Consider the following 17,657-nt stretch of genomic DNA (forward strand, 5'->3'; position numbering starts at 1 on the left):
CATGTCTCAGGATTAGGACAAAGGTGGTCTGGAATCCCAAGAGATGATGGGGGTTGCAGATATGATGATAAAGCTCACTGCAGACAGCTGCTGCTTCTGCTAATTTTTCCCAAAAGTCTTTTCTTTCTAAGAACCTAGAAAGGGTGTGTTGGGGGGAATAGGCCATCCTCTTATTATTTTGTCCAGCAATAGGCCTAACTTCCGACACACCTAACTTCTATCTTCTGCTTCTCTTGTTTACCAGTCATAAACTTAACATAGTCCTTGAGTGATATCAGTAAAACCTTTTCTGTTTAAATTAGTTCAGTCTTTCTGTCTCCTCCTTACATCCTAAACTATTTTATACAACAGGTCATTGTGACAATTCATGAATTTACCCTCACTTTCTACAGCTGAGCTTACAATCAGGGTAAATTTTTAGGCCCAATTATCACAACAGTTCTCAGTGGAAACGCCCCTTGAAATTCCTTTAGGGTCACTTGGAGCTTGTTTCCTGAGTTATGGCACAATGGGGTTCTAGGGCATTTCAGTCCTATGGATCACTCAGCCTGGCAGGGCCATTTTCTGCCAAGGGAGATGGCAGCCGGAACATTTTGGGTCCAAAAGGAGGGGGAAATGGTAAATTTTGAATTGACAATTTGCTGAATTCCCTTCTTAATCTGAATATTCTGGGTATTCAGCAAATATTGATAAAGCTGGGGAGGATTTTAATGTAACCTTGTGGGGGTTACAGTTAGATATCTTGGGAGAATACTCCCCTCCTCATAAACCACCTGCTCTGTATCTATGGGAGGGAGACCCCATGTTGCATTTGTAAATAGATGTACGTTTCTCAGGTGGGGCCCAATATTGAGCGTGCTTTGCTCCCAACGGGCATGCTTCTGCTCCAGTTTATTTAAATGGGAGCAGTCCATGGGGAACTGAGGCCATTCAGTACTTTGTCAGAGGAATGCAGCACCTTACAGGATGGGAACAGATAGATAATTTGTCATTGATCATTTCTTCTCTTCATACATATGTATAACTCCCATTCTCATCCATGGGCATTACTGATGGGTTTGCAGTGGATTTCAGTTTTGGAATTTGGAATTAAAGTGAAAACACTCTAATAGGTATTTCTTATTAGTGATTCATAGATGATTGTTCTTTTTAAATTAGGGCCATAGCGACTTGCCTTTGTGAAAAAAGAAAACAAACCCTAACTAATGAAATAGGTGCAGTCTTATGTTCCAGCTTGCAAATGTTTTTCTTCAGGCTTCATTTGGAAGAGATCCTGACAGTTAGTTAAGATTACTTTTTTGCTGTGGAAATTCCAATTGCCTTGTCAAACATTTGTTTTTCAGCTAATAAATAACCTTTGCATCAGTGACATTTCATATGTAGCAATAAAAAAACAAGTAATGAAGACAACTTCCATCTATTTTTAGGAGAAGAAAGTTGCCAAACTTCAGATAATTTGGACATCTTGCATGTATGTTTCACAGAAATGATTAATTGCTTTTCCTTTACACAACACACAATAAACTTATACACTACTGCTCATAAATGACTGACATTATGCATGTTCAAAACGATTACTTAGCTAATGAAGGGTTTGGCCTAACTCCCGTCAGTCTCAAAAAGGCTCTTTCAATTTAGTGCTGTAGAAGTTGGATTGGGCCCTAAATGACAGTGAAACAGAGGACAATGGAACTAATGCATTATAATAAACTGACCACAGTTGTAGTTGAATTCTGGATGGACCTTTCAATAAATTATTTTGTGTGAATGTACAGTGACATCACCTTATTATCCTTATTTAGATTGTATACATCACCATTAACACAATCAGCTCTTTTAATGTTTGCTTATTCACTCTAATTCCTCTGTTCCCAATTAATAGTCATGCTCTTTCAAGTGCTTTGGGGCAGGTCATGTTGGGGTAGATTTTCCCCTGGAGCTGAGCTCGGCTTGATGTAGGGGGTGAGGGGCTGCCCAATGAATGAATTGCAGCTCCCAAATCAGCACAATCCAGAACCAGAGATACAGCCCCAAATGGGGGCCCTCTTTGGCTTGTCCCCATGGCATGGCCCCACTCCTTTGCTACACCTCTTGCCCTGGTTGAGTTGGTAGATGCTGGAGCCCTCACACTAGCAGTCTTCTGGGGGGTCTACCATCACTCATTTTTGGCAAGACTGGGCGTCATCCTTCTGTAGATTACCATTCCCTGTCTTCCAGTGGGCTGTGGGGGAGTGTGGGGTGGTAGGGTAGCCCCTACTCACCTGTGCAGAGGATTTGGCATGTGTGATCCCCTTTCAACTTCACCCTAGCAAAGACATGAAGAGATTGAAGTACCTAGGCCCTCTACACATAGATTCCTATGTTGAGGTTCAGGTGGTGTTGGTGCGGCTCTCCAGAACAGTGGGTCTTAGAGTTAACACTCCATTGTGATGAGTGGAGCAATTCACTCCTCTCAGAGGCATTGTTTCAGAGTATGCCTACACTTAAACTGCTACAGCTGCAGTCCTGCAGCTGTACCATTGAAGCACTTCAGTGTATACACTAACTACACCGAGAGAAGGGGTTCTTCCATTGGCATATGTAATCCACCTCTTTGAGAAGCGGTAGCTAGGTTGACAAAATAATTCTTCCTTTGACCTAGCACTGTCTAAAACAGGGTTAGGTCAGCATAGTTATGTCTCTCAGGTGTGTGGATTTTTCATACCCCTAGAAGACAGCCATGCCGATGTAAGTTTTTGCTGTAGACCTAGGGTGCCAAGATGCCCTGATTTTATAGGGACAGTCCCGATATTTGGGGCTTTGTCTTATACAGGCGCCTATTACCCCCCCCCCACCCCATGTCCCGATTTTTCTCCTCACCCTTGCTGACTGGTCACCCTATGTAAACCAGTCCTCAGACTCAGCAGATTCAGGCAGACATCTGTCACCACTTCAAGCTTTTCTTTGCAGCCATGAAGGCTTGAGGCAACTTTCTTATATGGAAGCTCAGATTCTGAAATCAGCTGCTCTAACTTAAACCACAGCTTTAAAGCCTGAAAGGATAGATGATAGGTTTAAGGAAGCCCCTATTTCACTTGTCTTTTTTCTATCTGTTTGTGATATAGCATGATGTCTTCTTGAGAAATATCTTATTAAATCCATTTGGATTATTGTGAGAGTCAGGGAACCCAGCTGGGTGGAAAATCTTAGGAGAGTTTTTGCCACATGGGCTGTTGTCTTGTGATGCCTCACCTCACAACATCTTAAACAAGGAGGTAAACTTCTCTTCAGGTTCTACTTGCCCAGGTTTCAAGTCCATTGAGAGTTGTCGAGAGAGCCATTATCACAAAGGGGGCTCCTAAGTGCCCCAAGGGGAGAAACCGCTCACACATTCTCACTGGAATGCCCCATCCATTGAAGTGTGCTCTCCAGTGAAGCCACTGGAGTTCCAGCAATGTAAATCCAGTTTAAGGAGAATCAGCCCAAGAGTGTGTCTGGCAGGGATATGTTACTCAACAGAGAATCTGTAGATTTACACACTATGTGTGCACTGGTTTAACTAAATTAATTTAACGAATTTAAATTACAGTAAAATAACTTCCTAGAGTGTAAAAACAATGAGGAGTCCTTGTGGCACCTTAGAAACTAACAAATTTATTTGGGCATAAGCTTTCATGGGCTAGGACCCACTTCATCAGATGCATGGAGTGGAAAATACAGTAGCAGGTATATTTATACATAGTACATGAAAAGATGGGAGTTGCCTTACCAGGTGGGGGGCAGTTTAACGAGACAATTCAATTAACAGTAGAATACCAAGGGAGGAAAAATCACTTTTCTAGTGGTAATGAGGGTGGCCCATTTCAAACAGCTGACAAGAAGGTATGAGTAATAGTAGATAGAAATTAGTATGGTAAAATTAGGTTTGTAATGACTCATCCACTCCCAGTCTTTATTCAGGCCTATTTTGGTGATGTCCAGTTTGCAAATTAATTCCAGTTCTGCAGTTTCACGTTGGAGTCTGTTTTTGAAATTTTTTGGTTGAAGAATTGCCACTTTTAAGTCTGTTATTGAGTGACTAGGGAGGTTCAAGTGTTCTCCTACTGGTTTTTGAATGTTGTAATTGCTTATGTCAGATTTGTGTCCATTTATTCTTTTGCGTAGAGACTGTCCGGTTTGGCTAATGTACATGGCCGAGGGGCATTGCTGTCACAGGATGGCATATATCACATTGGTAGATGTGCAGCTGAACGAGCCCCTGATGGTGTGGCTGATGTGGTTAGGTCCTATAATGGTGTCCCTTGAATAGATATGCAGACAGAGTTGGCACCTGGGTTTGTTGCAGGGTTTGGTTCCTGGGTTAGTGTTTTTGTTGTGTGTTGTGTAGTTGCTGGTGAGTATTTTCTTCAGGTTGGGGGGCTGTCTGTAAGAGAGGACTGGCCTGTCTCTCACGGTCTGTGAGAGTAAGGGATCGTCCTTCAGGATAGGTTGTAGATCCTTGATGATGCGCTGGAGAGGTTTTAGTTGGGGGCTGTAGGTGACAGCTAGTGGCATTCTGTTACTTTCTTTGTTGGGCCTGTCTTGTAATAGGTGACTTCTGGGTACCCTTCTGGCTCTGTCAATCTGTTTCTTAACTTCACCAGGTGGGTATTGTAGTTTTAAGAACACTTGATATAGATCCTGTAGGTGTTTGTCTCTGTCTGAGGGATTGGAGCAAATGTGGTTGTATCTTAGAGCTTGGCTGTAGACAATGGATCATGTGGTGTGGTCTGGGTGAAAGCTGGAGGCATGTAGGTAAGTATAGCGGTCAGTAGATTTCCGGTATAGGGTGGTGTTTATGTGACCATCGCTTATTAGCACTGTAGTGTCTAGGAAGTGGATCTCTTGCGTGGACTGATCCAGGCTCAGGTTGATGGTGGGGTGGAAATTGTTGAAATCCTCGTGGAATTCCTCAAGGGCATCCTTCCCATCGGTCCAGATCAGAGGTCGGCAACCTACGGCATGCGTGCCAAACACGGCATGCGAGCCGATTTTGAGTGGCACGCTGCCTGCCCAGTGAGAGGAGGAGGAGGAGGGGCGGAGGGACTGGAAAGTACCACGCTGCGGGAAGAAGCGGGGGATGAGGGAAGCTTGACTGCAGCAGGACCAAGCTTCTGCCTCTTGCCTCCGCAGGGGAGAGCGGTGGGGGGGGGGTCCCAGCCCCCTGACCCACTCAGCCCCTCCCCCCCCGCCCACCACTCTCCCCTGCGGGGGCAGGAGGCAAAAGCTTGGTCCTGCAGCAGCCAAGCTTCCCTCCTCCCCTGCTTCTTCCCATAGCATGGTGCATTCCTGCCCCTCCTCCTCCTCCCTCTCCCTCTCCCTGCCGGCAATGGCCCTTGTGAGGGGGAGGGGGAGTGGAGCAGAGCCGAGCGGCAGCGTGCTCGCTGCTCCATAGAGCAGGCAGAGAGAGGTAGGGACGGAGCCTGGGGGAAGTAGGTGGAACAGGGCATATCCCTCCCAGCTCCCTGCCATGAGCCGCTCAGGGCAAGGGGCTGGGAGCACCCCCACGAGCCAAGCACCCCAGCCCTCTGCCCTGACCTCCCCCCAACACCCAGCCCTCTGCCCTGCACCCCCCCATACACTCCCCAGCCCTCTGCCCTGACCTCGAGTCGCCCCCAACACCCAGCCTTCTGCCCTGCACCTCCACACACACCCCAGCCCTCTGCCCTGACCTCCCCCCAACACCCAGCCTTCTGCCCTGCACCTCCCCACACCCCCAGCCCTCTGCCCTGACCTCCCCCCAACACCCAGCCTTCTGCCCTGCACCTCCAGCCCTCTGCCCTGACCTCCCCCCAACACCCAGCCTTCTGCCCTGCACCCCCACACACATCCAGCCCTCTGCTCTGACTTCCCCCCAACACCCAGCCTTCTGCCCTGCACCCCCCAGCTCTCTGCCCTGACCTCGAGTCGCCCCCAACACCCAGCCTTCTGCCCTGCACCTCCACACACACCCCAGCCCTCTGCCCTGACCTCCCCCCAACACCCAGCCTTCTGCCCTGCACCCTCACACACACACAGCCCTCTGCCCTGACCTCCCCCCAACACCCAGCCTTCTGCCCTGCACCCCCCAGCCCTCTGCCCTGACCTCGAGTCGCCCCCAACACCCAGCCTTCTGCCCTGCACCCCCCAGCTCTCTGCCCTGACCTCGAGTTGCCCCCAACACCCAGCCTTCTGCCCTGCACCCCCTAGCCCTCTGCCCTGATCTCGAGTCACCCCCAACACCCAGCCTTCTGCCCTGCACCTCCACACACCCCCCAGCCCTCTGCCCTGACCTCGAGTCCCCCCAACACCCAGCCTTCTGCCCTGTACCCCCACACACCCCTAGCCCTCTGCCCTTACCCCTGAACTCCCCCACACCCCCAGCCTTCTGCCCTGCACCCCCACACCTGCCAGCCTTCTGCCCTGCATCCCTGAATCCCCCCACACCCCTGGCCTTCTGCCCTGAACCCCCCACTGCCCTCTATCCTGACCACTGAACCCCCCCCCACACACACACCCAGCCTTCTGCCCTGCACCCTCTGCCCTGACCCTGAACCGCCCCCGGGTCTGGGGTCCTGGCTGCCAGCCCCTTGCCAGCCGGCATCCCAGCCACAGGCCCCGCTCAGCCCACTGCAGGCCTAGGTGAACAGAACCCCAGGCTGGAAGCAGGCTGAGCAGGCTGGCGGCGTAAGATCAGCATTTTAATTTAATTTTAAATGAAGCTTCTTAAACATTTTGAAAACCTTGTTTACTTTACATACAACAATAGTTTAGTTATATAATATAGACTTATAGAGAGAGACCTTCTAAAAAATGTTAACATGTATCACCGGCACGTAAAACCTTAAATTAAAGTGAATAAATGAAGACTCGGCACACCACTTCTGAAAGGTGGCCTACCCCTGGTCCAGATGATGAAGATGTCATCAATGTAGTGCAAGTAGAGTAGGGGCATTAGGGGACGAGAGTTGAGGAAGCGTTGTTCTAAGTCGGCCATAAAAATGTTGGCATACTGTGAGGCCATGCGGGTACCCATAGCAGTCCCACTGACTTGAAGGTATGAATTGTCCCCAAATCTGAAATAGTTGTGGGTGAGGACAAAGTCACAGAGTTCAGCCACCAGGTTCCTAGAGTGTGCCACTACTGGGTCTCTTAAAGGCACAGACCTCCTTTGCAAATTAAACAAATATATGGTTATAATTTAAACTATAAAATTTACTCTCTCTATAGATAGATATAAAAGTATGGTAATACCTAAATTAACAAACATACAATTCAACTAATAAATCAGGATGGGATCAGAGGTCACCAGGAAAAAATGATTTAAACTACATTAATTTAAACTGATATGAGATTGTCCACACAAAAAGTTGCATCTGTTTGTCATTCATTCATGTGACAGACAGGTAATGGTTTGGAGTAAAATATGTGGATTTTTAAAGAAATAGTTGTTTCCCTTTCAAGGCAAGATGGAGAGAGGTTGTGGGATGGATGACTCTGTGTTATATAGGCTGACAGTGAACTAATATGCTACCATGGCAAAAATGTTAAATGTTTTTCCTCACTATGTTCTTGTAGAATGACCTGGAAAGTATGAGTTAGCTCATTTGTTTTATGTTACTGTATTTTGAATGTAAGTAAATTAGGCTGCAAAATTGTGCTGGAGGTTAGCTAGTAGTTCTTACAAAATTATTTTGTTTTTTCCAGATTTAATAGTAGGTGCATTTGGAGCTGGGAAAGTAGCTGTTTACAGGTATGTGGTAAATTTCATGGAAGTTTTGTTTTACAGCTCAAGCAGGAGATCCACAAGCACTGTAGTGTATGTAAATAAATGATAAATTATAGTGTATTCTTAGCAGCAAATGTCATAGTGCTATAAGTCCCTCTTCTCACATTCTTACCAGTCTCAGAAAAATTCTCCATTTTGGTTGAAAGTGCCTATCTCAGTCCACAAACAAGTGTTTTGATCAAATCCTTCTACCAACTTTAAGTTAGGCAAGGCGAGAAAAATGACACTGTTCCCATTTTAAAATTGTAACAATGCTTTTTTGAATGGAGCTGAGTCCCAAATAATTGAAAATGAAAGCTTTAAATGTTGTAGGTAAATAGTCCTTAATGAGGGAGAATTAAAAAAGCCATGTGACTGAAGAGTTACTTCCTACCATGGCCTAATGGCACCTACTAATAATTTTAGATTTTCATGTAGCCTTGTCCACTTAGTGACACTAGGGTGTGAACTACCTGACAAGCACAAGGACTGCTACTTTTAGACTGCTGGCAAGACCATTTCTATGAGGGAGAATGTATTGTTTTAATGAAACATAACAAAATAGCTTCCTCTTTATAAACTTGCTTAAAATTCAAAGTCAGGAGTAAAATCACAGTGGCTAATGAATTACAGATCCCATAATTTTAGTCTCCAATGTTTTTGCTGCTTACTACAGTTTTCTGCAAATCCAAGCTTTCATTTAAAATAAATTACAGCTCTCAGAAACTTAAGACAAAATCTGCTGCTGTTCTGTTAATTGAGCTGTACAGAAAACTGTGCCCATCCAAACACTGAGCCGTCCTGAGCATAAATAGTGCAAACTGCCTGGCTCCTTGTAGCCTTCTGTTTTTCCCAACCCTACGCACCTGCAATGACAGGGCATGATCTTACCCTAAGGTTACAAATGTATGGACATGCAAAAGTTAAGAAATGAAAGGGTAACAAAAACTCATGTTGGTAGCATTAGCTCAGTTTGCACATTACAGCAATATGTACAGTGGACTGATGGTCCATTTCCCTGAACCTCATGGAGTCAGTGTATAAAGTATTACCATGCTGATCTGGTATTGTTTTGCAACCACTTTGTAGTGGAATAAATGACCGCACAAGATGCAGGGTAATGGAGAATCAGAATTAGTATTGATCATGGTAGGCCTTCTGGACCTCTCCACACAGGAGTGGGGCAAGGATGCCAGACCACTGATCCCGAGGCCAGACCTCCCGTAGGGCTGTCCTCTCAAAGGCCAGAAGGTATGCCTCTACATCATCCTCCTGTCTCATTTTCTGCAGCCAATGGCTGGCCCGTATGAGCCGCGTCCCATCATGGCCGCAATTCAGCTCTGTAAGGGACTTTACCTGGTTTACCAGTTCCCGCAACATAGCTCGGTCTTGAGCAGCCTGGTCCATCAGCAGGTGATTAGTATCTTGCTGCAACCGCACTGCCTCCTGTTGGGTGGCTGCCTGGACATGGGTAGCCTCCTGCTGGGCCGCCGTAGCTTGTATCAGTGCTCGCACTACGTCATCCATTGTGGTGAAAAAAAATAAACCCTCTCCCTTTTTTTGTTTGTTTTTTTGTTGTTTTCTTTTTTTCTTTAAATCACCCTCCTTCTTCCACCGCTCTGTGCACCCCAAGATCCCACTACTGACACAAGTGTGACAAAGTTCCTCCTCTATCTTGGTGGGTCCTGTGCTTATTGGCAGATTTTCTTGCCTCAGAGATTCACCATGTGGGTTGGGGGAACAGCCCAGAGACCTTCCCCTCTGGAAGAACCCACAGTCCAGGTCAATTGGGAGGTTTGGGGGGAACCCGGGCCCTCCCTCTACTCCGGGTTCCAGCCCAGGACCCTGTGGACTGCAGCTGTCTATGGTGCCTCCTGTAACAGCTGCATGACAGCTACAACTCCTTGGGCTACTTCCCCATGGTCTCCTCCAAACACCTTCCTTATTCTCACCACAGGACCTTCCTCCTGGTGTCTGATAACGCTTGTGCTCCTCAGTCCTTCTACAGCACACCCTCTCAGCTCCTTGCGCCTCTTGCTCCCAGCTCCTCATACTCACACCACAAACTGAAGTGAGCTCCTTTTAAAACCCAGGTGCCTTGATTAGCCTGCCTTAATTGATTCTAGCAGCTTCTTCTTAATTGGCTCCAGGTGTCCTAATTAGCCTGCCTGCCTTAACTGGTTCTAGCAGGTTCCTGATTACTCTAGTGCAGCCCCTGCTCTGGTCACTCAGGGAACAGAAAACTACTCATCCAGTGACCAGTATATTTGCCCTCTACCAGACTCCTGTATCCCACTGGTCTGGGTCTGTCACAGTATGTATAGATCTACATTTCATTTTGCAATCCAAAAGGGGATTTGTGCCATTTGGCAAGTTAGTATTATGAGCACCTCATCTTTTTTTCATTTCCTGACTTTTGTGTTTTAATGTGAAATTGGTATTGTTGGGCAAACATAGCTATTTGCATTTCATAATACAAACTGAAGTTTGTTTGAGAAATTGTTTTCGCTGCTGTACAAAAATGCAAGAAATCCTTTCATTTTTGAGGCCCCAACTGATGTTACAATGAAAAATTAACACTACAACACCAATTGTAGATTAAAACTTCAAAGGTTCTGATTTATTTTTATCAGACTCCTGTAAGTTAATATCTAATAAAATCATACTCTGTGCACATGTAATTTAGAACTTTCTCTGTTTCCAACCCTGTTATAAACTACTCTAAATTACCGGGTAGCTAATTAATCACCAGCCATTACTCACAGATACACCCTGTACATTTGTCGTCACAGCAGCCATATATATCCATCTTCAGCTGCTTCTTCTGTTAACGTTATTCCTGGCTTCCAAAGTCAAATGGCTCAAGATCTGTCAGTTAGGTTGCAGCCTATGGCTGATTTAAGATATTTCCTAAGAACTTCTGTTTTAGCCAAATCACATCCCCTTTTCAGAGAGAATCACACACAATTACAGAGACAGCAAATCTGAAGATGTCCTTTTTTTGAATCATGGCAGAAAGATGATAGGGTTGTAAAACAACTACTAAAAGGCTGCTGTCAGCTGTACAAATGTGTAGCCTAGTCCAGGTTTCAGAGCCTTCAGGGCAGAATTTGACCCTGTGTGAGCATTTTGACATAGCTGGAGGGGGGACAGTGCTTGCTAAATGGATCTCGTTGTACATATCTGTCCTTTGCACAATTATGCATCTGTGTCTATGTCTACTGTAAATTCAAGTTCCTGTTTGTTGTATCCACCAGGCAAAGTATTAACAAACTTCAACAGAACATTATTTACAGTGGAAGTCTCTTTTACAAGCTGTAGCTGCACACTCTGTAACTCTCCCAGCCTCCTCAACTCCTCCCCCCTCCTTCCTGTTTCCTGTCCTTTCAGACTCCCATCAGCCAGTGCTCCCAGTTCTAATAATCACATGCAGCATCTAAACACCACACTGTTTTAGTGATTTGTCCTGGTAGCTTGTAATTTTTGTTAAGAATTATCAAAATGACCAAATCTGTGGAAAAAGAGAGGTTATGCTTTCTGCCAAACAGAATCTTCATTTCTTCAGGAAAGTGAACAGCAACAACGAAACTCCCATCCACCTGAGGGACCATATTTACAGCTGCCTTTTAGATAATTGTATTATTAAAAGGTTAAATGTTCCCTCTGCAGTCATGGACCTCCCTTAATTTGCATAGCGACTTATTCCTGCTGCATGTATTGACCTTTGTTTCTCTCCCCGACATGTAGAGCAAGGCCTGTTGTGACAGTGGATGCTCAGCTCATGCTGCACCCAATGACTGTAAATCCAGACAATAAAACTTGTCAGCTTCCTGGCTCTATGATTATGGTGGCCTGGTAAGTCAGCGACAAGACAAGAAATCTTTCTCTTCTTGCTCCAGACATCTTTCTAGTGTTTGTGCAGGTGCTCAGATGCTGCAGTAATGAGTGCGGTATTAGAACCCAGCCAACATAGAGTAGAATCAAATTATTTTCCTTGCTTCATAAACATTTGAAATGTAGTAGCCAAGAGCCCAACCCTGTGAGGTGCTGAGCACCATCATATCCCGTGGCAGTTGAGGATGCTCAGCATCTCACAGGATCATGCTCTAAATTCAAATGCAGTGTCTGAGAGGGTGGAACATAGACCAGGTTGGATGCAAAAGATCCTATTACAAAAGTGAATCCATTTCCCTGTTTGGTAAGGACGCAGTTGTCTATTGAGGATGTATAAGATATTACATTGATGCTACATCCCTGGTACTCTATTGACTTAATGTGCTGCCATTTTGGTTCACCTCATATTTTGTATGAGGAAGGAGAATGCTCATCCACTTGAGGAAGGGACGGAATGCCTTGTTTTGCACTCCTATAACCAGTTCCATAGGAAGTTGTATCCAGCTCTTCTTGGCCAGTTGAAGTCTTGCTTTCACGCAGTCTTTCAAGGTAGCATAGTGTAGTAAAAGGAAATGAAACAGAAGAAAGAGAGGAAGCTCGCAAAAAAGGCTTATTTATTCAACCCAAACAGTGAATATTTAAAGACTGGCATTATTCCATGTTAGCATTTTAGAAACATTCGCCATCAACGTGGGAGATGTATTCTTCCCTCATTGTTCACATGTGTCATGTTCTTCATTTATTCATTATAAGGTGAATAATACCCCAAACACAAAGGAACACAGCACACTTTTGTTATAAACATTGAGCTATAGAATATATATTCTTTTAAAAAAATAGATTTTTTGAAAAGGTTCACCATTTATTAATATATGTTTCTTCATTGTCTTAAGAGCAGTAAGATAAAGTAACCTCCTACCAGCAGATGGAGACAGATAACTAGAGCTGGTTGGAAATTTTCTGCCAGAACATTCTTCTGTCAGAAATTCCTGATTTGTTTAAAGTAAAAAATTTTGAAGAAATGCTGCCTTTCATAAAAATTCATTTAGAAAGAAAATTGGCTAAAAGACATTTCAAAAAGTGTTGACCTTTTCGGAATGTAACATTTCAATTTGCCATTTTGAAATTATATATAATAACAAAATTGGAATAATACATTTCAACTAGCCAAAATTAGTTATTTATGTATTTATTCATTTTTGAATTTCTGTCTGTGAGAAATTTCTAAGTTTTTTGTTTTCATTCTGGAACAGAAGAAATTTTGAAACTGTGAAACTCCCCCAAAATAAAAATCTGGTTCCTGCACAGCTCTTCAGGAAACATTAAAATATTTCTGTCATGGGTCACATTCCAAATGCAATATATTATTGGGAGAAGAGAATGTACTATGTGGATAAAGTTATTCCTTTAATACTTATTCTTTGTACTGGAATAATCTGAAAGGTGTTTTTGGTTTATATCTACAAGAGTTTTACACATAATTCAAGTGTCTTAGTAGAAGGATGATTACATTTCTGGCTATTATATTATAATCTACAGTTCCCTAAAGGTTCAGCTCCTACTATACAAAGTAAATTAATTCAGTCTCCCAAAATGATTGAAGAGCAGATGTTGATTTTCCATGCTGTAATTTTTCTCTCTCGTTGATATAACCTTGTATTGTACATATGAAAACAATTAGTAGAGAAACTCCAACAGGCAAATAATTCCTCCATCCCATGGGATAGATTTCTGTATCTCTTAGCCAGCTGTGCAACTTGTGTGAAATGCCTGTTGACTGACATTTCAAAATTAGAAGAATGAAAGGAAACCATCCTACCAGAAAAGTTTCAGGAAGTCTAAGAAGATTTGGATTACTGTATGCTTTCCAGTATTAGGAAAATATTGTTTTAGCCATCATCTAAGATTATAAAACTAAAGCATAGGGCAAAATGCCATAAACACATACAATTTATTTTTTTGACTCTCTGCAAAATTCTTTGGGCGTTATCCTGATCTTTTATTATGCATGTACAATTTTACTAGCATGGTATCTGTGTTCCTTAGTTAGAAGAGCATCTACTAAAGCTGAGGAAAACATTCCTAACAAAATTCTCTTCATTCAAAAATTGAGTTAAGAAAATCATCACAAATTTGCCACAACTTTCTGAAATTCAAAACTGTTCAGCCAATGTCCCATGGAAGCATTTCACTATCTAGATGTTTGTAAAAAAATCAAAAAGCCAGTTCCTATAATTAAAAAAAAAACACTTTTGAATTTTTGAAAGGCTGTTGGAATAGTAGTCCCCAAACTATATAGTACATTGAACACAAGACTGGGAGCCAGGGAGACTTGCATTCTGTTCTTACCTCTGCCTCTTCTATTGCACTTATCACCATAGGCGCAGGAACTAGGAGTGCGGGGGGTGCTGCAGCGTTCCTGGGCTCTGCTACCACCCCACATGTGTGGGGTCCCGGCTGCCGTCCCGTGCCTGGGGCTTTGCTCCTGGCCTCAGCTCTGGGGGGGTAGGGTGGACAGGGGAAAGGAGGCTGGCTTTTAGCACCCCCACTATTAAAAATGTTCCAGTGCCACTGCTTATCACAATGATATCTGAGCACCTATTGGCCTGACTGCTGTTTTACACTTTAATCACACTTTACAAATGGTGTTTAGTTTGGCCTCACAACGTTTGTATGAAGTAGGCAAATAGTACTATTCCCATTTTAGTGATGAGGGAACTGAAGTTCAGAGAAGTTAACTGACTTGCCTAAGGCTTTACAGCAAAAAGGTATGAAAATCAGGGTTAAAACTCATGGCCTAAATTTGTAACTTTTTATTTGAATATCTCCATTTCTGGGGGACTAATCTGAGGCATTTTGGAGAGTCTAATTTTCAGAAGTGTTGACTATCCACTCTCTGTAAATCTATCAAACTATGGTAATCCCTCACACAAGCATTTTACCATTTCTAAGCCTCCACTTCCCACTCTGTAAAATGGGGTGATGTTCTTTGCCAAAGAAAAAATTGCAACATTGTAATTCAAATTTATCATCTAATCCACTGTTGAAATGGTTTGTTGAAAATTTTCAGTAAACCAGGTTTTCAGTAAATGAAAAATGTCTATAAAACTTTTAATAAAAATAAATAAATAATAGTGACAATTTTTGGAGGAAAAAAACAGAGTGGATCAGTTTTGAACCTTGCAAAATGGAAACAACTCTGACATTTTTCAGGGGAGTTGTTTTGGGGGAGAGGGAGTTAATAATCTTTGATCATTTCTAGTGCTAAGTACTTGCTACTCCCAACAGTTCAAATGATATGATCAGTATCCCAGAAAATATGGATTTAGGCATTTGAAAACTTTGGTTGGAGTGACTTGAATACAGATTTCTGTGGATTAGGCATGGGGTAATGATTTTTACCATGGCAACCTGAAAGTATAAACACTGGAGCTTCTAAAGGCAACTTAAAATGACGAATTTGAGGAGTTACATTTTTTACACAGAAATAGCTGACTATCATGTGTTTGAGTGAATGGTTCACCAAAATAGAGGGGTATCTGCCTCTGCTGCTCAGCTGTAGATGTTTGTGGAGTAGCTGGCAAGGATTCATATGTGAACAGAATAGTAGTCGATAGTATCAAATCTTTAACCACCTTTCCCTTTGTGTTGAATGAATTATCAATAATAGTAAATAAGTAGTATTAGGAACTGACAATCATTTCTGTTTATCATATTGATATGCCCCCAATCAAATTCTTTATGCATTACATATCTCCACATCGACAAACCAAAATCAAATTTTTCTATTACAAACTTCAGTTCAGGAGAGATGAATGAAAATTGGAATTTCCCTTCCAGGGAAAAGTCTGATATCTTGAGAAAAAAAAATGTTCCAGATTGGGGGGAAAAAACCACAATTTCAAAAATGTCCATAAAACAAAAATTCTAAAAAAGTTCAAGTCAGGACCAATGAGTCATTTTGTTCTGACTTTTATATGATCTATACCCTCATAATCATGATCTAGTCCATGCATTTTACTTCGGCTAAGATACTAAGAATACAACAGTTTAGAATGATACTGAAATGCTAATTAAAGGTTAGGAACATTTTGTAGATTAATCAAAGACCCTATTCTGTTGTCAAGTATCAGAGGGGTAGCCGTGTTAGTCTGAATCTGTAAAAAGCAACAGAGGGTCCTGTGGCACCTTTAAGACTAACAGAAGTATTGGGAGCATAAGCTTTCATGGGTAAGAACCTCACTTCTTCAGATGCAACCCTCTGTTGCTATTCTGTTGTCGTAAACACAGCAAATTATAATGCATTTCATATGATAGATCAGTTGCTCAGCTCTTAAGTAAAAGCCAAGGCTCGTTCTTCCCTTTCATAGAAAACAGAGCTAAGAGGGAAACATTTATATGAAAGACTTGAACTTTTGCTGTTCTGCCAATACACTGCATCCTCCCCTCTGAGAGGCAAGGCTGGCAAGACAATGGTGTAGGCACAGGTTGAGTCCTCCAACACCCATATTGAGCAGAGGAAATGTAGTTTAATCAAAATCAACATGTTTGGTGGGAACTTTATTGTTTTATTTAAATAATTTTGATTCATTTTGTTTTGCCTTTAGAGTCTTACAATATTAAATGTAATCTATTACAACAAATGTAATATATTACAATATATGTAATATATACATATATTTAAGTGAATTTTTCACTTGACCACAGCACTACACTAGATCTTAGCTCAAAGAGCTACAAAACATGTCTATTTCAATGAAATTCCATCTCTTAGCAGAAAACTATTCTGTCAAAAATATTTCTACAGTCCAGCCTTTCCACACTGTGGAATGTGTAACCTACATCACACCTTGCTTTTGACAGACCAAGCTTTGAGTCTCCAGGCTCCATAAGGTGGTGATTTGTGACTATACATCTCTCCTCTGGGATGGATAACGGCTAGGCATTAATTGAGTCACAAGGCAAAACCAATGTATTTTAAATAGTATTTACAGATATTCACAAAGTCAAATATTCAGCTGCCACAAAAGACATACAAAGATTCACTAGCTTCACTAGCTATATATACAAAGATTCATTAGTTTTTGTTTGCGCCTAAATTCAAGGCAGAAAACTTATAATAAGATAATTAGAGAGATGCAACTGCATATATCATATCTCGTGATCACTTTTTAAATTTCTGTAATATTTAGTTGTGTTAGAATTAAAATACACTGGTGTGGGTTTTTTACATCAGATTGAAGGGTATAGATTTATTTCAAGCAAACTGTTCTGTTGTCTTAAGGTTTGGAGGAAAAACCTTGTTGTCTGTTCAATCATGGGCTTCATTTTATAGCCGCCAGTGTAGCTCTCCTGGTGGTAGCAATGATAGACACTATAGGGCAGACAAGACTCTGGTGTTCTTACCTCCATGTCATCCAAGACTGATTATACAGACAAGGCCATACAGCCAAAGGACAAAGATGCCATTTCCCAGTTGTTTCCTATCTACAGCAGTTCTCTTCCTTTAATTGTTCAAAATTGTCCTGCTTGGTGAGTAATCACCATACCAACTTGCGTTTGTAAGAAGTTTGAAAGTTGAACTTGTTCTATTTTTCCACAGAGCTATAAATCAACTTTCCAGATTTCAGAAACCCTTCTGACTCCAGTCTTGCTTAATTGTTCTAACTCTCTTGGCCTTACTTATTATAAAATCTATTATTTTTAGCTTTTCCCACTTCTTACAAGCATAGAGTGCCTCATATTACAAACAAGCCCATTTAAACATCACAAGATCTCCCTTAAACTTGACGCTACTTTCAAAATAGTTAACGCCAATCTCATGATGTTTATGACTAAACTGTGTGATCTCTTTAGATATTCCCAGTGTCAAATTTTGTGCAATTTATGATTTCACAGTTGTCTCTGTGCTGTGCACCAGGATGGCACAAGGGACACAAGTTGGATCATCCTGTTTCTAAAGCACAGCTCACTAGCACTTGAGCTAAAGGAGCTCACA

General features: G+C 42.5%; 1 protein-coding gene across 1 annotated transcript in view; it reads left to right on the forward strand.

Moving 5' to 3' along the window:
• Window positions 1–17,657, forward strand: part of ITGA8 (integrin subunit alpha 8) — a 177,324-nt gene that overhangs the window by 63,246 nt on the left and 96,421 nt on the right. The window contains exons 14-15 of the mRNA XM_008169686.4: window positions 7,705–7,750; window positions 11,513–11,620. Coding sequence (XP_008167908.3) covers window positions 7,705–7,750; window positions 11,513–11,620 — 154 coding nt within the window. The remainder of the gene's footprint in view (window positions 1–7,704; window positions 7,751–11,512; window positions 11,621–17,657) is intronic.

Source organism: Chrysemys picta, chromosome 2 (genome assembly GCF_011386835.1).
Source record: "Chrysemys picta bellii isolate R12L10 chromosome 2, ASM1138683v2, whole genome shotgun sequence".
Taxonomy (NCBI): domain Eukaryota; kingdom Metazoa; phylum Chordata; order Testudines; family Emydidae; genus Chrysemys; species Chrysemys picta.